The sequence below is a fragment of the Siniperca chuatsi genome, linkage group LG21 (assembly GCF_020085105.1).
Source record: "Siniperca chuatsi isolate FFG_IHB_CAS linkage group LG21, ASM2008510v1, whole genome shotgun sequence".
Taxonomy (NCBI): domain Eukaryota; kingdom Metazoa; phylum Chordata; class Actinopteri; order Centrarchiformes; family Sinipercidae; genus Siniperca; species Siniperca chuatsi.
Window position 1 is genome coordinate 7,252,893 of NC_058062.1, and position 23,424 is coordinate 7,276,316.

Genomic DNA, 23,424 nt, shown 5'->3' on the forward strand with positions numbered 1-23,424 from the left:
TGAAGCTGTGGGTGTTTTCTTGTGCGTTTTCCAGCACAGTGGCTAATTCCGACAGTGTCAAAGGGAAAATTACTGCAAATGCAAAAGGGGCATAGATGGATCTCTGTTTTGAACCAAGGTTATAAAAAATAAAATAAAATAATACAATAAAATGCAGATTAAAAAAAAAAATCACACTTTTTTCCTCACTCTCTTGATGTTCTCATCAATGTGTCAGGAATTTTAATTTCAGTTTGCACACACAGTTCTTTCACATCATGTTACATCAGTGAGGAAGGAGTGATGGAAAGCTGTCTTTAGAGGAGTTCAACAGCAGCATGGAGCTGCCATTAGTGCGCTTAGAGACTCTCTCTCTCTCTCTCTCTCTCTCTCTCTCTCTCTCTCTCTCTCTCTCTCTCTCTCTCTCTCTCTCTCTCTCTCTCTCTCTCTCTCTCTCTCTCCTCTCTCTGAGTGCTGAGTCAGCATGATGCAAGCATGCAAAGTATAAAGCTAGATTAACCCAAGCCTGTACAATAACACATCAGTTGGTCAAAAGACATCAGACCGTGCTTAGCCATTTTTCAACTTTCTTTGCCTTTTGGTCGCTGGTTGTCCTTTCAACCCATGTCCAGCTGTCTGTTTGCCTCTTCCCCAGCAAACACCCCCCCAACAACGTCCTTCATCCCTCTAAAACAAAGCCAGACGTACAGAGAAAACCTTATGAAACATTACCTCACAGATGTCTTGCCTTCTCTGTGTGTGTCTCTCTCTCTCACACACACACACACACACACACACACACACACACACAAACATTCACACAAAAATACAGCCGACTCACCATTTTTTCTGGCTGATTGTTCGGCTTTCAGCTTCTGCTTTTTAAAGCGAAGAGAAAACAATTTCCAGCTGCACATCCTCTTTCACTTTCTGTCATGCTCTTAAACCAAACAAAGCTGCAATTCTGTAAGTACACACAAATAAACAGCCAAAAATATGCCTGAACTGAAACCAAAGAGCTCACATCATGATTCCAATATGATCAAGGCTGTGAGAGTGTTTTGGCTGTTCATTTTAAAACCTGCTTTCTACCAGAAATTAGAAGACTGAAGATTTTTGAATCAATTGAAAGAGTGGTACTCATTCAACTGATTCAAAAATCTTCAATTTAGAAGAAAAACATATCACTATTACATGATGAAGACATGATAATCTCCCAGTCATAAAGGGCATGTAGGAGTTGTTCTGGTCATATGACTAGTTGAGGCTTGACAAGGTTTATGGCTATCGTTATGTGCTTATTTTTCATTATAATGATACAGTAGCACACACCACAGCCTGCTTGATACAGATGAGCTTTAATCAACAGCAGAATGAATTTTGATGGATGACTAAAGTGGAAAATCACTGGTTGAACCAGTCAGGTGGCACTGCCAGGAATAAATTAAAAAATGTTTTTTTTTTTTTTGGGGGGGGGGGGGCGTTGATAACACTGACACACAAGGGATGTTTGACTAAAGCCATGAAATTATGTGTCTCCTCCATTAAACAATGTGCAAACGTGAGGAAATTTAGGAGAGATATTTCTCATTGATTTGCAAGTAGCGCTAGCTCTCTCAAAGAGCAGACGAGGCTATGACTTGAATGGTTTTGGAAATTGACTTATAGTTTAGTTGTCATTCAGACCTGCAAGAATGCAATATGTCCAGCTGCTTTCACACCACTGCTATATAGGATCCCATTTTAAGACGAGTCAGCTGGAAACATTAAAAAGTCAGCCGGAGACATCAGTTTGAACAAACTTAAGGAACTAACGTTAGCTTATTTAGCAAGCTAGCTAGAGCTAATGAAATCTGCCAACAGTTGTCATTTCAGCCTGCAAAACCAACGGTTGTTGGCTAGAAATGAGAAGCCTGTTTGTGTCTACCTCTGTCTGAAATCAAGGACCCATTGCTTAAGAAATTACTAAGAATTCTGTGGTAATTCTGCCACCGTTATCATTGTATACTGCATTATGTGCCATGCAAGAAAAAGCACATACATACACACAGCCTATCTGTGTTGTGTATTTCACATAAATTTGCCTCTTAAAATACATTAAATGTTATGACGTGTACCCTATTTAGTTTAATTAATTGAATAGAATTCATATGGGGTCTGACGCGCTCTTATTGTGCATTGCAAAGGCAAGTCAATAACACATTTACACAGTGCAGGCCTTTATTTAAATTTATTTCCAGTCAAGAGCTCCATCAATAAGGGATGTACCAATTGACCTCATACTCACAAGCAAGCTGATGGCCCTACATACATGACAGCCATAACATACAGAGGTAACACACTAGGCAAGGCAGGCAAACATACCGGACATCCATGCTGGTGATCACAACTCATGTCAGTCTGAGCAGATTTAATGAGCTTGAAGAGATTTCTGCTTCCGGGTAAAAAGCTGGAATTATTGAGTGAGCTAAAGAGGTGCTCTGACATAGGCGATTATCTAACCTCAGTAAATGATAAATGTAAAGTACCCCTTATACAGTTAATATGATCGCCTGTTGGGAAGTTTGTGAAAGTCATACTGGCAAGGGTTTGAACAGGTGAAGCAACCTTAGCGTCAAGCCTAGGGGATGGCCTCATTGTTGATGGAGAAGCCTACTACAAGAAGACAACATCTTGGATGAGGTTGTCACGGAAAAGCCTCGAGAGAAGTTGGATGACCACCGTGAGTGCCGTCAGCAAAAAACACCCGACCTATGCTGATGCTATGTCCAGCCTATCTCATTTGCTAGTGGATGCTCTGCCTATAAATAGCAGTATGACAAGAAAACAGGAGTGCCTATACAGGAGTTTCCCTATCTAATCGTTATGAGACAAGCGATGAGGTTAAAATTGTCATAAAGAGCATGAGAGGTGAGAGTAAAGAAGACACCAGACACGCAGACATAATGGCAGCAATTGATTCAATTCTGGCCGACTTCGGTACCGAGGACCTCACAAATCTGAATTATAAACTGTTCAAATATGCTAAGGAGAAATGCATATACACATTCATCAGAGATGGCAAAGTCATCTGCAAGAAGGATGGTAAATACATCGCCATCAACAACACGATGGATTGATTGGATATGATGATATTGACTAGAAAGTTTTTGCAATTGACTTATAGGACAGGCCTGGAGTACAAATAGAAGGCCACCGGCATCAGGATCTGCGGATAATTACCCGAAATATGTGCGGCATAAGAAGTAAACTAGAAATCCCAGATTTCACTGAAATGTGTAAGAAATATTATGTGCTGTGCTTCAGTGAGACAGAAACAGACGATATAGACATACCAGACTTGACTGAAAAAATTCGTTACATGGGCTTCCAAGTGTTTATCAAGAATCAACATAATCTTACAAATCCCCAATCAGACAGAGTCATAATCACAGTAAGTAATGCTAGTGGGAATAAGTGTGTACAGAAAATGTCCATAGTGATGCCTGTGTATGTGTACAAATTAATAGAAATATACTGAACTATAAGAAAGACTGCCATACAAGAGTAGATATTTAGTATGTTTGATGATGTAACACAAGCTACGCTATCCTTGACCTTTCTATTGATACCAACTATCTTCTCCTCTGTGGGGACATGAATGCGAATAACAAAGAAAGAGAAGATTGGGTTATGGGTTAACCTTACAAATAAAAGGGACATGGATGAGCATATTAGTGGAATGTTGTGTACTGCCAAAAAACTGGAACTGGCTCAAATACCATTGAGAAGAAAATCAATGGATACATCTAGATACTGGCGGTTATGGCACTGCTCTTTTAGATTTGTGAAAAAACCTTGCTTTTTGTATCTTAAATGGCAGATGCAGGGAAGATACATATGTAGGGAAAAGTACTTCAACTGACAACACTGTGATTGACTACATGATAGGTTCCCCCTTTATATTAGGCAGAGCTAAAAAATTGCATGTGCATGACTTTGACGGCCTGTTCTCAGATAAGCACTGTATTGTCGAATTGCTGTTTTGCGGGAACTATAAAGTTTATAAGGAGGAACCATTGACTCATCATGACTGCACACAGGACCCTGTTATAAAAGATGGGACAGAAATTGTTAAATGGCACAAGGGGAAAAAAGAGAGCAGTATGTAGAAAATATACAGCTAAGAATTTTGATAATCTGTTACATAAATGAGATGTTATGTCCGTGGATGAAATAACTGATAAGACTGTGCATGTAAAAAATACAGCATGGTTTCATTTTGAATGTCGATATAAAAGACAGGCATATCTTAAAGCAAAGAAGATGCATAATAAATGTAAAAGTGTGGAAAACAGGGAAAACTTAAGGGCTAAAAGTAAAGAATATAAAAGAGAATTGATTAAGAGCGCTTATAGAAAGAAATTTAACAGCGAGCTCAGGAAAATGAACCCAAAGCTATACTGGCATGGGCGTAACCACGCATTCTTTGGGGGATCGTCCCCAATATACAGTGGAAAAAATGGTAAATATGTCTTCTTTTTATGAACCCAGTTCAACAGAACTGTCTCTTGTTATTTCCTTTTTATTTTCAATGTATTTTTGTTTATTAAGGAAAACACTTGGTTGCTCCCATGCACTTGGTCGCTGTGTGTGCTTACCTTCTGGTAAAAAGAGACAACGGCGGCAAAAGAGGCAGACGGACAGCTGACTGATAAGATGCGGGTTCGAGGCGAGCACTCAAACAACACTCACATAACAATATTGCTGGCAGCATGTCACGTGTTGTATTGAAGTTCATTATTTCAGTTTTTCCGGGGCAGCCAACCTCCATATCACTAGCTGTTGTCCTGAGGTCTCTGTGTCTCTTTGGGTTACTTGCTTCACTAAAACTAACATTGGTGATCCTGGATCATCGGAAGCATGAAGATTGTTATCACATGTCTCTGTTAACGCTGGGGTTTCCAGCCATGGATTATGTTTGTTCAGCAAATATTAGACTAATGTGGTTTTTCATACCTTTGGTTCGAAGCTAGCAGTTGAGCAGAGGTTAAAAGATCAGGTCCTGTAGAAGTGGCACTATGAGCTCCATTATGTCATCATGTGACTTATATTGTGAAGTTAAAGACGAAAAGTATCTACTTTGTGAAAACAGGAGGCTATTTGTAATTTTCGAGTTTCTCTGCAGTAGCTCAGTCTTAAGGCCTTGGCTTGGGGACCGGAGGGTGGCCAGTTCAAGTCCAGCATGGACCAGTCGCTACGGAGGTGGACTGGTAGCTGGAGAGGTGCAAGTTCACCTCTGAGGCACTGCCGAGGTGCCCTTGACTAAGGCACCTAACCCCTAACTGTTACGGTTTTGGGTTTAGTTAGTCATTTCCTGTTTTATTTTGTAACACTCACCTCTACTTGTGTATATGTACTTTACTTCCTGTCTATGTTTAGTTTTCTGTGTCACCTGTGTTGCATCAGTTAATCAGTCTCTTGTGTATTTAGTCCATGTGCCTTCCCTCTGTCACTTGTCAGATCGTCTGCATTTGTTCCCCCCAGTTCTGCGTTTTATCTTCAGTCTTGCATTTTTCTAGTTCCTCTGTGTTCTTCCTGTGTTTCCCTTTTGTTCTTGTCTTCCCTGTGGATTTACCGTTGTTGGACTCTTACATGGACATCTCAGCTGCCCTTAGTTGTTTTGTGTTCCTCCCCAGTAAGTAATATAATTCATCTTTTGTTTATTTAACCAGTCTCCCTGTGTCTTGTCTGCTTTTGGGTCCCCCTCCTGAACTGAACCGTAACACTAACTGCTCAGGGCGCTGTGGCGATCACTCTGACATCTCTCGTGTGTGTGTGTGTGTCTACTCAGAAATAATAAATAAAATCTGAACTCAATACATGAAGTGGAGGTGTTTGGCACAGGCCACGCTGGAAGATGCTTATGACTGATAGCTGACTGCCATGTTCCTATGTCACCTATGCAGCATTGAGTCTGGGAAATGTGATCCTCTGTCCTCTCCTTCTCTATCTCTCTCGTCTGGCAATGAGTTGGGACACGGGAGGGAGGGGCCGAGCAGGAGAAGAGGGAGGAGCAGCACATCCGCTTACAAGGACAAACTCCTGTGCGGACAGGAAAGCATTTAACAACATTAGCAAACAGTGCACGTGCATGTGTGTGTGGTTGAATGTATGGTTGTGCTGTAGTCTACAGTCGCCCTGGGATGTGCAGTTTGGCCTTCACCTGTGTTCCACTCCAGTGCTCCTAGCATCACTGTTTGATAAAATAGCCTCTAATTGGATTGCTGTGCAGTTATCTGCTAATCTAATGGCGCCTGGCCAGCCTCAAGATTTAGCTGACCATCAGATCAAGCACCCCACTCCACCCCGAAGTTCTTCTCCTCCGCCGCCTTTTTCTTCCTCTGCTATCCAACTGTATAGCTCTGTCTTGTAAACAACCCTCATTCTCTCCAGCTTTCACCTTGACCTCTCCAGGCTTGTGCCAGCTCACTCTCAATCTTCATCACTACCTGCATTTTTCTTTCTCACAATTTTTTTTTTCTTTCCTTTCCCTCATTTCTGGAACATCAAACTACACCACCACCTTCTCTCTCTCTCTTTTTTGCTTTCCCTGCATCCTTAGCCAGACCTCCTTTTCTCATCCTTTCATCTCCACTCTTTTCCACCCCTCCCTCCACTCTGATAGCAGGCGGCTCCATTGTGTGGGTCAGCAGTAGTGTTTGCAACACACAAACACAATATTGGTCTCTGGAGTCTTGAGTGTAAGTGGCACGTAGAAGAGAGGCTGTACTTCAGGGGCTGGTGCTGTTGCCAGCCCATGAATGCTTCAACAGTATAAACAATAATACAAACACACACACATTGTACTCTCCTCACAGCCACAAGCAATGTAAACAAAGATGGGGAAATGCGCACCTGTTTCCAACACTTTAACACACACGCACATATGCAAGGCCTGAGGGAGTTTTATCAAGCTCAGCATGAGGTGTCTGTGAATACTAATTACCTGAGGTGATGGGGATGACTGACATGTATTAGATGTGTCTGTTCTATTTGTTTCTGTTTAGATTTTTTTTTTTCTTTTTTTTTTGTACACACAGACACAGAGAGAGCTGAGTAAATATGTTATCAGATAAACATGAAGTGGGGCATCTATTCTCTCAATAATGAATTCTTAGAAAATGGCTGATTTGGAGAGATGAGGGTGCTCTATTTGCCTTGAGTAGGTAGTCATGGCCTACTTTGCTTCCTTTGTCCAGTTCTCTGTCTATAATGTAATGAGTCACTCAAGAGTCAAAGCTGTATTGTAATATGGGGAACAAGTTGCACTGCACAGTTACATAATTAATTTGCTGTCTTCTTTGATTGCAGTTGTCATACAACTGTACAATAAGATTACAAAGACCTCTTCATATTGTAAAGTTGTGCTCACTACCCCAATCATTAAGACAAACACCTTTAGCAGTTATGTTTGCATGTGTATTTATACTCATGAGTGCCAGCTGAGAGATTTGGTTTCTAATTGGTTGTGGATATTCACTCTGCATGTTGGCTAAACAATTAGGGTAAAGCAAGTGACTTGAATAAAACTGTGAAAACTAAATGGGGGAGTGAAATTTGGCACAGAAATAAGATTACTAAAAGCACAGGCACACAGTCAGTCACCATGTTCCTTCATCGGCGAGTCCTTCCAAATTTGAAACTAACATACAAAGAAAAGGGGGGGAAAAAAAACTACAATTACAACTACAATTGCACTGCAGCTATGATTTCTGATATTTGGGATATGTGTTTATTTTTGCATATTTGTGAACAGATCATTGGTTTGCTGATTTTTAAACTCAACTAGAGCTCTGAAGCCCTGAGCTCTAGAATTAATCAGCAACTATTTTGATAATCGATTAATTGTTTTTAAGTCATTTTTCAAGCAAAACTATTGCCTGGTTCCAGCTTCCCTGTCTTTACTTGTTTTACATTATAGTAAATTAAATATGTTTGGGTTTTTGATAGTTGGTACGAAACAATTAGACAATGTCATCTTGGAACTTGTGATGAAATATCGAAAATATTTGACAGATTAATAACGGAAATTATCGTTAGTCGCAGCCCCAATCTCAGCACCGATTCATATGACTTGTACTAAACCCATTGTGTTACTAATATTGTGGTGGTTGTCACTCATTCGAGAAAATAAATAATCGATTAATTGTTTCAGCACTAGCTTACACATTAAATTGAGTATGCGCGCGCGTATAGTTCGAAACGATCCCTGTGACTGAGAATCTCAATCTGCTGGATGCACACACTGTTTTGTTTTGTCTGGCAAACCAGTTATACACTTCATTTCAATATGGAAGTGTGTTACAAATGCCAAACAAACTCTCAAACACATTCAAGAGTCTCTCTCAAGGCAAAAAGGGTCCATCCAATCCTCACACCAGTATTATTTTTCAGTTTGAAACATCTGGTGAGAAAGCTGCCATTTCAAACCTCTCGGAGGAGAGGAGGCCTACACTATACTCAGGTTAAATGAAGACAGGGAGACAGGTGGAGCACCCTCATGGCTTCACTGGAGCATGTATATGCAAAATGTGTGGCTTCACATCTTCTCACTTACCCGTCTCTCCTCCTCCCTTTTCTCTCTATTGGTGAGCAACATTCAACAGAGCAGTCTGTCCATTGATCTGTATGTTACTCCCTCACTGCTGGTCTACCATGGGGCATTTAGCATTCAAACCAAGCCCAATAAGCAGTACACAAAAAGAAGTATGTCCAGTCACTGCAAGGAGCTCACCCAGCATTCACCGTGGGGACAACGCAATCAACAGGTCACCTGTGTCCATTTACTTCCTATAGATGTGAGTTATAAGGAAACTTTAACTGTCAGCTCTGCAAGGATGACCAGTGTTAAACTTGTCATGGTCAGCGGCCAGGCAGACTTCCATCCTAACTTGTTTCCCTAACAATTAGATTTAGCCTCATAAACAGGGATTCATTATTTTAGATTTTTATTAAAAATGTATATTTTTTTGGGTTTCTATGGGAATTTACTGGTGTTTATAATGTATTTAATACTTACATATGGCATATGCTGCTGAAATACTGCAGCAATTTAAGAAAGCTAGAGCAACATTCTGGTAGATTATATTATTGTGTTGGTGTTTCTAATTACTTTAGATTACTCACAATAGTTTACTTTAGGTTGCAATTGTAAATAAAACTACAAAATGTATATTTTTGCACAAGGAAACCAATAATTGTTAATTTTAAAGAAATAGTGTTTCGAGTCTTTATGCTAAGCAAACCAACTGCGGGTGGTAGCTTCATATTTAGCGACCAGACATGAAAGTGGTATCGATCTTATCTAACTTAGCAAATAAGCACATTTCCCAAAATATTGAACTCTTGCTTTAAAGATACCTTCCTTAATTAACTTCTCTTATTTACTTTTGTTCTACATGTTCTTATCCACTAAAGGGATTAACCTTCACAAAAATCAATAATTTATCATTTATGGCTGTAACCCCCTTTTACTGTAAATTACAGTGAACCTTCTTCTCGCAGCAGGAGACAACTTCTGGATGCATGGGAACATTAAAGCCAGTTGAAAACCAAACTATTAAAAATTATCTGCACTGTTTAAAAAAAAATGTGGCTACATTTTAAAAAAACAAAATTAGTTTCTTTGAGCTGATGAGCAGTTAGCATCTGCCATCAGTGTATGAATGTGGGTGAATGTGATATGTAGTGTGTGTGTGTGTGTGTAGTGCTTTGAGTGGATGGAAGACTAGAAAGGCGCTATACAAGTACAGTGCATTTACCATGACTTAGTTAATTGAGATTCTTATGTTTATTTTTGGCCCATGCTATGTGCCACCCACACCTCTCAGCACCCGCCAACCTGCTGACAATCAGAGCTACACACTGACCTTAATTCTCTCTGATTAACAAGCTGACTTCCCTGTTGCATGAGTGTCTGACCTTTTCACACAATCATACTGTACAATCACGGACTCAGTTACACTCACTCATGTGTGTACATCCACTCTTTCAATACCATTATACACACACACACACACACACACACACACACACACACACACACACACACACACACACACACACACGTACAAGCATACAAATAAAATTGGATTCCGGATGCAGACCGGTGAACAGTCTCTCCCTCTCTCATCCTTTACACCTCTGTGTTCATCTAAAAAGGCTCATGACAGAGAGTGCTCCTCTCACACACCTTGTCAAGGCTTGCAACAACTGGGTCACCCTGTGCTGAGAATTTGTACCCACTTACTCTGACTGACCTGCTCGGCATCTATTAGTTTTCTTTTATTTCACTACAATATGAATAGCTAGTATGAATAAGTGGTGTTCTTAAGTGTTTAAGTCCCCATGAAATTAAAATTAATTAAGTGTTTTTATGATATATGTTGGGCTATATGTCACCTATACGCCAGTCTCTAGCCCAACAATGACAAAAAAGTTGTTTTATTGGTATTCTTAATGGTATATTAGAGTAACTGAAAACACACTTGTAGAATGTAAGAGTGATTTAGTGAAGAAGAACTGTCAACAATGTATTCTGTTTAAGCTGAAGGGAAATAAACTAACGATCCACAGGAAATGCTAAAACTGTGTCTGTGTGTGCTTCAGTGGAATGTTTGAATGACATGCTTGTGCTTGCACTGTAACCTGCAGAAAGACACCCTGGGGCTGCAAAGTGCACATATGGGTCACAGGCAGCGTGAATGAGGACATTGTGGCAGCCAGTTCACCATCTTTAAAACAAACCAGGCAGATGGCCTCGGTAACATCTGTGCAAGATTTGGGATAAACAGTAATTACGGAAAATATGAAAAGCGGTGTCCCCTGAGGAAGAAGAAAGTCTAATGCGAGAGATTTGAGGTAAATTTGGTTCCATCTCATGTTCAGTTTGTGTAGGTGTTGCAGTTTAAGAATGGCACATGATATTTCTTTTAATCTGTGGGCAGCCCCCACAACTACCGGTAAATTATAAAAAAACAAAAACAAAAAAAACCCTGTGAAATAAAACACCAAATGCATGAATGGAAGAACTTCTAGGCAAATTCTGACCATATGGTGAGGTTGATTTCTAACAACACAAAATGCCAAAAAGGGTCAATCACTGAATCAAACAAGACAAGAAAATTGTACATGACATCCACTTCCAATCACATACACACTGAGCTCTTGTGCTTAAAGCCCCAAATTTCCTCATCTTATGCCATCTGTGCCAGGGCAAAAAGAAATAATGGCACCATCTGTGAATCCTTGGCAAGGTCTGTGTACCAGTGGCTATCATAAACCACAGTGATTAAAAAGACCTACAGTATAGCTCAGAAGACAACAAGCCTCTCTGTACACACTGGTCCATGTTGTTTGTGAAAATCCATGGTGTGCCACTTCATTCAAAGCCCAAAACCTAGAACACATTATTGAATACTGACAGGGTTTGAGGTTCATTTTATAATGGTGTCACCTCAGTGCTACAGTTGCACACTTGGTAGAAAGGAACCTGATCATGTGAGTTTTTAGCAGCTGAAAGATTTCTGAGTTGTTTTCAGTATGATGCATAATGCAATGTGCACTAACAGAATGGTTTTGGCTCTCCCAGGATAGCTGTTGCTATTTCAAGGACATAAGTAACGATGAGTAATATTCAGATTTGTCAAGCTGGATGTTTCCCAGGTTCATCTGGGCTCGAGGAACAGGGGTCTGATGGATGAATAGGACAATATGTCTGTGATAGATGCTCCACCTGGCTTGCACTGCTTTGATACTAAAACACGACTACAGCCATTCTAGCAGCTCTGTAGGGCTGTACTTCAGCGTAGAACTGCTTTGAGACAAAAGTCAGCCTGGTAACAATCTTACAATGACAATGCTAACATACTAATGTTTTGCAGGTATAATGTTTACCATGTTCACCGTCTTAGTTTACTAAGATACTAATATACTAATAATCACAAAGTATAGCTGAGGCTGACGGGAATGGTATTATTTCTGCAAGTATTTGGTCATAAAACAAAAGTATTGGACAAATTAGAAATTTCGACCTGATGGTGGTGCTAGAGGAGAAGTCAGGCGATCACCAAAGTAATTAGGATTCATCCTCTGAGGACCATGAATGTTTTGAAGTGAAGTCTTTAAAGACAATAGTTCTCATAATGCAAAGAGACTAGTTCTCTCTGCTGGTTATTGTTTGAAATGTTTTGATATAACTGCTGATACCTGAATTTTGGTACCAAAACAATGAATTAAGTCTAAAGTACCAAAATTTGGCTATAAATTTAAAATAATAAGAAAACAAGAATACAAATTGAACCAGACATTCAATACTAGCTTTCAGTATTTGACAGTTCTTGATAATTTGTGCTACAGACATATTTCAGTCAGTACCAAAAAAGTAAGAAGCACTGCTAGTTACGTGACTGAAAGCTGAAAACTGATCAAACGTTAATCTCATCATGCTATTTATCAACAGCAACTTGAAAATATAGTGGCTACTCTGTTTTGTTGACCTCAAAAGACAAAAAAAAGCACTTTGTGTTGTTCAGCTTTCAGAATGGGTGAATATAAAATCAAGCCCACGATTATAAAATCTATAAATAAGCTGAGGTCTGTGGTTGGCTGGGTCTTGACATGGGGTGAGGTTAGACAGAACACAAGAGTGGAGGAACACAATGAAAAAACCAAAGTAAATATAGCAAAGCAGAGCAGACAGAACCCAGGAACAACATTGGCATCCATACTAACACAGGAGAAAAAAAATATAGAAACCAGACAGCATAAGAAAGCCAGAGGGTTTTTTCAGTAGCTCCACAAGAGAAGTCTCCACTCAAATCTATGGGAATTCAAACCTCCAAACACAACCTTACTCTCTTGCATAACCACTGTATTGGACCTGTAGTAAAATACCATAGACCATATAAAACGTGGACATAGTGTCTGTGACGTCACCCATAGGTTTCTGAAGAGCCGTTGTGAAGCTCAAAGTGGGCGGCTCCCGGAGCCTCAGGCTGTCGCCATCTTGGCAGTGCCTGATTCTGGCTAATCAAAAAATGGGCAAAGAGGTGGAGCTGAGGTGGGCTGAATGAAGCCTGGTTGCTGAACCACCTAGCGGCTAGCCACCTGAGAGGGCACCCACCTGTCACTCAGAGCAGCTACGTCCTTGTGAAATACTAGCAAAAAGTGCAGCGGTATGTGGTTTCAGTTAAACTATAGCTTTAACTGTGGCTATTGATCAATATTTTGATTAATATATTTCTTTTCCTGCAGGAGAATTTTTGTTGACAATGATTAGGTCTGAAACACTCAAGCTGCGTCAAGACAGCTATGTGAGTATGTTCTCAGTCTGCATACACACACAGATACAGTATAGTATAGTATAGTATAGTATAGTATAACACCTAATAATATCTATGATGTCCTAATGTAGGGAATTGCAATGGTTAAAAGGGGCACCAAATTGTGTAGGTGCAATCAATTAATCAGGGCACCACCCTTAAAGAAGTTAAAATTGATAGTCAATTAATTAATTTAGTCTTAAAATATATAGCAAATTATCAATTTGGAATTCTGATTAATAATTCAATCAATAACTATAACTAAAATAACCATCAATAGCTAGTAGGTTGCAGGATTCGGAGTTCTACATAGAAGAGGTTGGCGATATATTCATTCTTGTGCAACATTAAAGAAACTAGCAAGTATATCCACAAGCATATATTTAAAAGATCATAAAAGTAAAAACACACAATATGAAATCTAACTCTAAATGCATTAAACTAAATAACAAAACAGTGCGTGTGTGCGTACGCATGTTTAGGTGTGTGCCAGAAAGAAATCTTGTGTTTCTTTGATCTTCCTCTGTATGTTCAGCGTGCACAAGCATGAAAGCGTGTTGCAGACAAAGAAAAGCCCATTGAGCAGAGCTTTAAAGTTCCTCTCCACCGTGTGTGGTTGTGTTTAAGGCCAAATTAAGGTATATGTGTGTGATCTGTGTAGGATAATGGTGCCAAGTTAAAAGGAGTTAGTTAGCATTCAAAGACTGTCTTTGTGGAGCATAACATTACTAACATCAATTTAGTGGTGGCTGAGAACTACGGTTACAATGATAACCTCACGTTAACCATGGAGAAGATCACAACAATAAAACCTCAACAAACCAGATCAATACATGTACATGACAGAAGCAAAACAGTCCTGCGCTTAGCCAAATACACTTTTAAGCTATGTGAAGCTCCAGGTACCAGTCCGTAAAGGAAGAAGTTGCTTTGGTGCTGCGTAAACTGGCAGTTAAATTGTGGATGGGCCAGGCGGGGAAGAATTGGCGTTCCATGTGCAGTCTTTTGCTGTGCTGTGTTCTGATTGCAGATGGAGGAACTGGTCGCTCCGTCTGTTCTCTTCAGAGTTACCCGCTCGGCGCTAAGCTACTTTGTTGCTCTTGTTGCTAATAAAAGTTAGCTGGCAGACTTTGGGTCATAGCTAACTTGTTGCAGGGATATAGCAAGCTCTCGCAGCTCTGCTGTAGGATCAGAGAGTTCGGTTCTGCTGCATGTCTGCGCCGAGCTGCTAGCTGGAAGACAGCAGCTGTCCGCTGCAGCAGAAGAGTCCAGGAGAAAGAGAGTGAGGTAATGGCCAGCTGATCCTTTTATTGACCTGGTGACATCGAGGGTCACAGGTCGCACTGATCCGAGATCATACACAGGTGTGAAGTCTGGAGGATTGTGGGAGATTGAGTTCACTGGCTCGTGTATCACAGTAAATGTTCAATTTAAGTCACACAAATGAACAAATTCATCTGTGGAGTCCCAGTGGTCCCAATACTAACATCTCACCACCACTGGCATGCCTTAATGCAGATCCACCCACAAGGTCAGATGGCCAGGAGGTCATCACTTCCTTCCTCCTGCAATTCTCTGGCCTTATCTTCTTTTCTTCTGATTAACTTTCTATGAGGAATGTCCTTCTGTCGATGAGAAAAGCTGTTGTACTTGCACTTTGCAGGAATGGCAAAATTCAACATTAACATTCACCACTGTCCCTTCCAATATCGGAGTCAATGCGACTGAAAATGACCACACAAAGACACACACATCCTAATTCATCCATCACACTGTTCCCTTTACTAATCGTTCTCTCCCTGTTCTGATCTCAGGCACAGAGATAACTCCACCAGACCACCCTGGGCAGCAGCAAAAGGAGGAGGAACAGAAGAATGAAATGGTGTGGACATGAAGACAGTGTGCTTTCTCCGGCAGGCCAAACCTTACAGACTGACTGTCTGAGTAAATAAAGCGAGACCGATGAGGACTTGGCACTGGTATTACTTGTTACCATCCTCTTCTGCTCTTTTTAATTAAGTTGTGTAATGAAAGAAACCCGAAGAAACAGAGCCTGCTCCATGTCCTCTGTTTCCTTCCCATCAGTGGGATTACCTGGGAAAACCCTAGCATTCACACTTCAATTCAAGTCTGTAATATAACAGGATGCGAAACGTGAAGCACGAGTGCTACACTTCGTGACAGAACAAGTGGGAGAATGAGTAGCACAAAATTAAACTTGACTCCTGAATTGTTCCCAATCCCACCTTATCTCTTATAGGATAGGATGCACTGAAACAATGGATTGTGAGCTGTTGCAAAGATTTCAAATTGCTTTCAAATGGCAATGTTAAAAATGAACATGTACCTTATTATTGTGGTGAACTGTTTTGATCATTGCAAACTGTTTCATCATCCTTAGTCACACAGTACTCTTCTGAGTGTACCGTTACATTCCCTTCCAGTCTTACTCACATTAACAAGAAGGAAAAAATGTGATTGCGAGAAAGTGTTGTTTTTTCTAAAGGGAGTAAAAAACATGTCAGAGCAAAGCCAGGTGGAGCATCTCTCACAGACATATTGTCCTATTCATCCATCAGACCCCTGTTCCTCGAGCCCAGATGAACCTGGGAAACATCCAGCTTGACAAATCTGAATATTACTCATCGTTACTTATGTCCTTGAAATAGCAACCGCTATCCTGGGAGAGCCAAAACCATTCTGTTAAATACTGTGTGGTATCGTCTCCTGCCCTGACTGTTTTGCCCAGACATTTTTCTCTGTCATGATGACCACACATACACTAAAACGCCAGTGCCTTGCCTCTGCTGTGGTGTCATTGCTGTTGCACACGTCCCGCAAGGATCATCAAGATAAATCATCACCCCAAACACACCCTGGTGGTGTCCAATCAAATCAATTGTTCTTGTTTGAAATAACTGTCTTTGCATGGGTCCCAATTTGACACATGGGTAATTGAGGTTCCAGCTTAAGTCATTATCCTTTAAGGGAATAAAGGAGGAGGAAGGATTAGGAGGCAATTTTGGACAACCCTACCCCCATGAAACAAGAGACGGATGACCACGAGGACAAGAGGATCTCTATTGGTCTGTGTCGTTTCTCAACAATTTGTAAAGGAGGGAAAGTCAGATATACCAAATCCTTGTCAGAGCTGTAATAGTGGTCTAGTCTAGTGTTTGCTAATTAGTATTAGTGCTTTGAAATTGTAGTTACCGGCAAATAAAGAGTCACTTCTGTTCAGTGTCTTCAAAATTCAGATATGGAACCTCCGTATCATGTCTCCAATAGAAACTCAGACTATGACTGATCCATTTGATTTTTCCCTCCTTCTAGATTCCCTGTCTTTTCTCTGTTCTGATCTGATAGTTAATTATAGCGATGCAGCTTCAAGTGATAACACATTTTGGAGAGAGACATTTCCTAGGTGTATCAAATAACCTTGGAATAACAAGCCAAACAAAAACATTTACCATACATAAATTACAGCTCCTCTTTGTTTAAATTCACTCTACTGAGATGTTAATCACACTTGTTCGAGGAATACATTTGGGGCTCTTGAGCTCAGTGTTTCTCTGTGGGTGAGTGACCTTTTATAAAACTGTTGACGCTTTTACTCCCTGTTTGATGCTAAGCTGTGGATTAAAATATAAAGAGGCCCATTTGAGATGTTTGTATTTTGCAGATTGCTGCTTTGAGAGAACCAGCCAAGAGAGCAAGCGATGATTCAGCAGCCCCAGACGTCTGTAATCGCCACTTCACTGTCTTCTGCTGCCTCCTTTTCAGCGCAGTGCAGATCTCTGTTTTCCAAAAATATCTAAGTGTTCATTACGGGGTGCTGCTGCAGGAGACATGGGAATTACTTGCGCGCTTTAAAATCCTTAAAAGAGACGTGCATTTTACCCTAACTTTCTGGATTTCTATCCATATTCCATTACTTTAAATGACATTTTTGGAGGGAGCTCTTAATCTACGTAAAGCTTGTGATATGAGCAGTGAGGCGTGGATACGCGCTTATTCCAATTCTCATCATCATCATCATCATCTCAGATGATCCCACTAAATGTAATCAGTGTTATAAGTTTAGACTTGTACTGAGGTGTCCTCTGTCCTCTCGAGGATCAGCCAAATCTCACATTAGCTAAACAATAGCCAGGAGCAGAGGCAGCCTGACAATGGGATCCATCAGGGGGCAGAAATTTAAGACACTATGCTATACAGCTACGTTTCTATCCAGGTGTCTGACAGGTTTTAAGTAAACGTTTTAAATGTCACAAAGAAAGATACTGAATTACTGAAAATATACTGTAGTGAAATACAAAAGACTTTCAAAAAATCAATTACTATTGTGTATTTTTGTGTTGTTGTGTCAGCTGGCACTACTGACATTATAAGACAATTCACATATACTAATAAAATTGATACTAATCAATTTGTTGCTGTTGCATTTCTTGTTGTTTGAAGATAAGGCATGCACTTGAATGAACCAATTAATAAATGAATGGCCATTCAATCACACCTCCCTTAAACATACAAAACAACAATATGTAGGACTGTCTAGAGGCTGCTGATCTTGCCAAGCAGACACCATTAAATCTTTGACAAATAAGTTTTGTTATTGACAAAACAATTTCTAACTCAAGTGAGTTTAAGCACTTTTGGGTCAAATCATTTGGTTACAAATCAGTACATAAACAAATGTATGCAACAGCAACTCCATTTCCACACTTGTTTTGCATTTGAAGTGATAACTGACAATTTGCTCAAAAGTATAAAACAACAGAAAAAGCCATATTCGTGGGTGCCTCAACTAATTTCCAATACAGTTAATGTCACAATACAAATTTGGTGTACTGTGACCAATTCTTTTCGCAGGGTCTAATACCTCAGAGTACACCTTCACATCATAACAAGTTCCACCATTTATAGTCATTATTAACCCCCAAGGGGACAGATATTTTCAATAAGATTATGTACCCTGTCATAGTGCGAGAATCCTCCAGAAAAGATTCTGGGAACATTTAGATAAAATGACATTCATGACCTGGCAATCATCCCTGATATCAATCTTGGTGAACCCCTGCAGAATGAACTTGAATGCACAATAAAAACGACTATCTACCCATCAACCTTGGGCAGTTATGAAAGGTATTTCGGGTGCTTGTGCTTATTTGACATCTCTTTTTGTGCCCTGTTTCTATGTGGCAGAATGCATCAGTTCACCAGAGTCAGGTTTGGAGATGCAAGTGTACCAAAATCACATGTTTCCTGTTTTTAACCCAGGAATTTTCTGTCCTTTAAAAACCAGTAACACAGTTTTCCAATCTCCCCTTTAAACTAAAGATACCAAATTTAGTTGACCTAAATGAGTAAAGAACCCCCAAGAGCAAAACGTCTCATCTTTTAGACCTCTTGAAAATCTAAGAATCACCTCCTCCTCCTCCTCATGTAGGATGTTGTCTTTTTCATCATTCAAAGAAGCTTTCGCTCTCAGTCAACAGGATTGACCCCTCTATAAGCCAATCATACATGTCAGTCACTCATTAAGTATCCTAGTACACTCTTGAGCTAATGAGGGGCACACTGGGTCATTTTGGCTCAAATCTATTATATGAGGTCATTTATGGAGGCAGAGTGCTGAGGTGGATGGGAGAGAGACCCTTACGCAAGACTGACTGATAACCATGTGATCTTTATTGATCTTTATTCCCATCGGACATTAACTGTGTTACGTCACTGATGTCTTTCCTTCTTTTTGGATTACTTTTAACCCAACCATGAACTGTTTTTTTTCTTGCAGATCTCTGAAAATAAATGTTTGACCTTTTATCTGCTGCTAAGGTTAAGGACTATACAGAGTGCAAGGAAGGGAGGTGTGAAAAAAGAAAAAAGGAAAGATATGGCAAATGCTTGGGAGATTCTGTTAAGATGCAATAGCGTCATCCTTTAAATTCTTGGTAAAATCCAGTTTGTGCCTTCCCTAGTTGTGCTGGTTGTCAATTCCCTCCACCCAGCAGCCAGGCTGGAGCCGGCCTTGCAGCTGTCCACAGTCCAGCATTACATAACAAGGCTGCATCACAAACCCCCCTCTAGCCACTTTGTAGCCTCTCCACCGTGACACTGTCACCCCGCTGTGGAAATGACAAGAGGACAAAGTTGGATGCCCGCTTAAGGGACAGACACACAAACTCCTCTCTTCTAAGATTTGCTTGTTGAGAGCCAAGTTAATGAGGTAATGCAGTGCTGTAATTGCTCATTTGCTTCCCTATTCCCAAGGACCCGAAGCCCCTTCACCTTTTAAACCTCCACTCAAACACACACACAGCAAAGTGCTGCTCAAGTGTGGGTGGGTGTGCTGAAGCCATACATGAACCAAGTCTACAGAACGGCTGACGCAGTTTCCCACCATGCTCTGCTCGAAAAGTGTGTACCATTTCATGAGTATAATGTGCGAAGCATCTTTCTAAAAGGTGCTCAGACAAATTGAAGCCTACTTTGACACACCTGCTGAACATGAGAAAGTATCAAATGGTACAAGACACATTTCAGGCTCTGTGACAGGAATCTTTCACCTCTGTGTTTGAATATCTTTATGTTAAATGCTCAAACCTGTTCTACAAGGCCATCACATGATCGACATAAGACTAAGAGTAACTGCAACAACACTTGCTAACAGGATTTTGTCTACTTGAAACTGCCCCCAAGAAGGAGAGGACGTTAGATCTGTGACGTGTCTGGAAAACTGCAATCTGTTAAAATTCCAGCAAAAAGCTATAGTTTCATTATGGTTTAATATCTGCAGAAGTGTTTTCTATAACACTGACTGCTTTCTGAAGTGCAGCTGAAACATAAAAGAAGAGAATTCCACAAGTTGTGCACAATTTAACAGAGTACAGTTTCCCTCTATCAGTTTAGTCAGCTGATCAGTCTAAAATTCGGTCTTTCGCATAACTGTACTTTCCCTTTATTTCACCAAGGACATGTATGAGAGAGAATAATGGATCACTAGTGGGGTCATTAAACACGACTGTAGAGAGACACACTGAAGTGACAGTTGTCCACCAACATTTCATGTCATTCAAGACACTCAAATAAATACAGTATGCAGATTTTATTACTGATTTTATTTACTATATGACACAGATCATTTTCTTCCAGTGTAGTGAGATCGTGGGTCGGTTACGGAAACTACACATCGACACACCCTCAGCTGAAATTAAGGAGTTTGTGCATTGCCACTGATTAACTAATTTTAATGGCTGTCCCTGGTTACTTTAAGAGACAATACATGAGAATGTGCTGTACTTCATCACACTGTGCTAGCAAAGCACGGCAGGATCACTTTCTAATGTCATATGAACATGGTATTCAGAGAATCGGCCTTTTAAGATTTGTTATTGATCATATTTAAACAGCACAATCCCCCACCCCCCAGATTTCCTGTCATGTTTTGCTCATGAGCTTCACAAAGGTGGACTGATTGTTGAGAAGGAAGGAGGGAGGAGGGATTTAGGGCTTTCGAGCCATATGATACGTTTATTTTTTTACGAAGAACAAATATTTTTGTAAATACCAAGGAGAAGTCTCTGGATGCAAACAGCAAATAATTGTACCTTTATTTGGATTCCAATGAGTGGACAACATTCAACCAGTGTCTGTGATTATAGATACAGTACATGCTGTTTGTGGGAGGGTGCACTATGATTGCCCACATACACAGGCAATCCAGTAACGGGGGTAACAAAGAATTAGCCAGTGTTTTGTGTCAGTTGCTAAGCAAAGTAAGTCTGATATGACAGAATGCAACTCTCCAGTGTGTCCCACCTACGCAATACTTCTATCTCCACCAAGGACCCCATGATGAAGTCTGTCATGCTTACAGATTGCACTCTGTGTTGTAAAAACAAGGCATTCTGGTGCACTAAAAGCATAACATGGGGTAACATTATATAAATCATATAAGGAAACTTGCCATCTTGCCTATGTAGGTGTGTGGAAGACCAGTTAATTAACCTCAGCAAAGGGAGTCCTATAATTAGGGCTGGGCAACCATTAAAAATATTAAAATCGCATTATCCATTACTGAAATAGCTACAGTATATGGAGAAAGATGACCTGCCCCTGGCTCACAAATCAAGTTTATATTACGCAAAAGTTTCAAAGCACACCAAATTATGTGCACTGTCTGTTTCATCAAGATCTGCTTTTACTTCTACATTGTCAAGTGTTAAGTGGCTTTATTGGTGTGTTATTGTACTATACCAGAGAACTGTACTGTAAGTGTATGCTGTATTGCAGACAATAGGGTAACTGACAACTAACAATCTCAGGCTCCTTTTACTACTGTTTGAACTGACTAAAGCTGCAACCTGCATGTCTAAAGAGTTTAGGACCTGAGTGAAAATATGAATTATTCAAGATTATTATAGCAACTAACTTCATGCCTAAGTGAAGATTTTAGCATTTGTTATTCTTGTTGTTGCTATATGTGGGGACATGACGTCTAATTCGGAATTCCCCTATGCGTTATTTCGTTGTTTTAAACTACGGATAGTTGCTAAAATAACAGGAGCTTAATTCTCATTTTCCTGGGGTACCCAGAGGAACTCTAAGGACCCGTGTTCGTGTCTGGACCACAGTTTAGGTAACTGGGCTTACCACACATTTGTATAGCCTTTACTTGCTTTGTTTACGCTTTAATGTGACAAATTCCCCTGTGTCACCTTGAGAATCGTTGACAAGGAGAATGAAATGTTTCAATCAACCAACCTTCATGATGCCGCAAGGTGTGTTTCCAGCTCCCTGACTTCTCTCGGCGGAATTATCACGGCTGCCACTCCCGATCCTTGGACTGCCGTGCTCCCTGTACCGTCCATTGGTGTAAACTCCCTCGGCTCCGTAGCCCTGGGCAGCGGCTGACACCTCCAAGTACGCCCGGGTACCGGTCGGAGGAAGCGCGGCCGCATCGCCGGTGATTTCCGCAGCGTTGGTCGCGCCCTGGGCCGGCGGCGAGCCGATAGCAGAATCCAAAAAATGTCCCGACACAGCATCTGAAGCGTGTACCCCTGCCATGATCCGCCGGTGTTACAGCAAAGCCCTGCCCTCCACAATGTAAAAACAGCCCATTTTCTCAAAGCACGGTGGACTTGTTGATGTCCGGCGGCTCGTCTTCTTCACCGGATCACCACTGCTGGCTCATCATCGGAGCGCACGGTATCGTCTGAAGCCGGGCAGCGGACGGTCAGGCTGAGCCGTGCTGGTGAAATAATGAGCAGACAGCGTACCCCGCACGCGACCTCCTCCGATTAGCTTTCTGGAGAAGTGTGCTCAAAATCACTGTAAATACACCGATTTATGCCGAGGGTTTGCTGCTGCCGTTTATGTTTACGGCTTGCACTTTCGTCTCCTTGTCCTCAAAAATCTGTTTCGCTCACCACGTCCGCTTCTGTAGACTCTCCGCTGTGCGCATCGCCTCGCGTCCTGTAGCCTACACTTTTGCAATGCTTGCAAACGGGAGAGCTTCCCCTCTCACATGCATCCGCGGGACAAATTCAAGACTGAGAGCGCAATCGCAATAAGCCCAAACACGCATGCACACGTGCGCGCGTGCATGTAGCCTACAATTAAATCCAGCATCTCGCGCGCAATCACAGTTTGATTCTTCAGGCATGCGCTCACACTGTCTTTCTAGTACTTAAAGCAAACAGACTATACCATCCATTTCTTATAATTTCTTATACACATTAGGCTCCATACGTTTTATTATAGAAAATATCAACATTATATTTGATGTGAAGTTGGCCTACCAAATACAGCTGGTAACTCACTCACAAACTCACTCTCTACCATTTAGCAGGCTGTAGGCTCTCAATAAGAGGGAGGAGCCTTGCTATTTAAAAAAAAAATGTAAAAATTGGATTTTAAAAAATTTATAAAACAAATATCTGTATGTAAATCTTAATTTCAAAAATATAAATCTGGGCGCACAATTAAATAAACAACTTTTAGATACCGGCAAAAAATGAAAACGATGAGTCTTGTGGGAAAGGAAATAGCAGCAAACTGCAGCCATCTACAGGCAAGT

General features: G+C 40.7%; 1 protein-coding gene and 1 long non-coding RNA gene across 2 annotated transcripts in view; one reads left to right on the top strand and one right to left on the bottom strand.

The window, feature by feature from the left end:
* Nucleotides 1-23,031, bottom strand: part of plcl5 (phospholipase C like 5) — a 66,289-nt gene extending 43,258 nt beyond the window's left edge. The window contains exon 1 of the mRNA XM_044181305.1: nt 22,110-23,031. Coding sequence (XP_044037240.1) covers nt 22,110-22,412 — 303 coding nt within the window. The 5' untranslated portion in view covers nt 22,413-23,031. The remainder of the gene's footprint in view (nt 1-22,109) is intronic.
* On the top strand, nt 3,157-17,825 carry LOC122868885. The gene is made up of 3 exons (XR_006376198.1): nt 3,157-5,656; nt 15,158-15,322; nt 17,026-17,825. It is a non-coding gene; the product is annotated as an uncharacterized LOC122868885 (long non-coding RNA).
* Nucleotides 23,032-23,424: the final 393 nt, after the last annotated feature.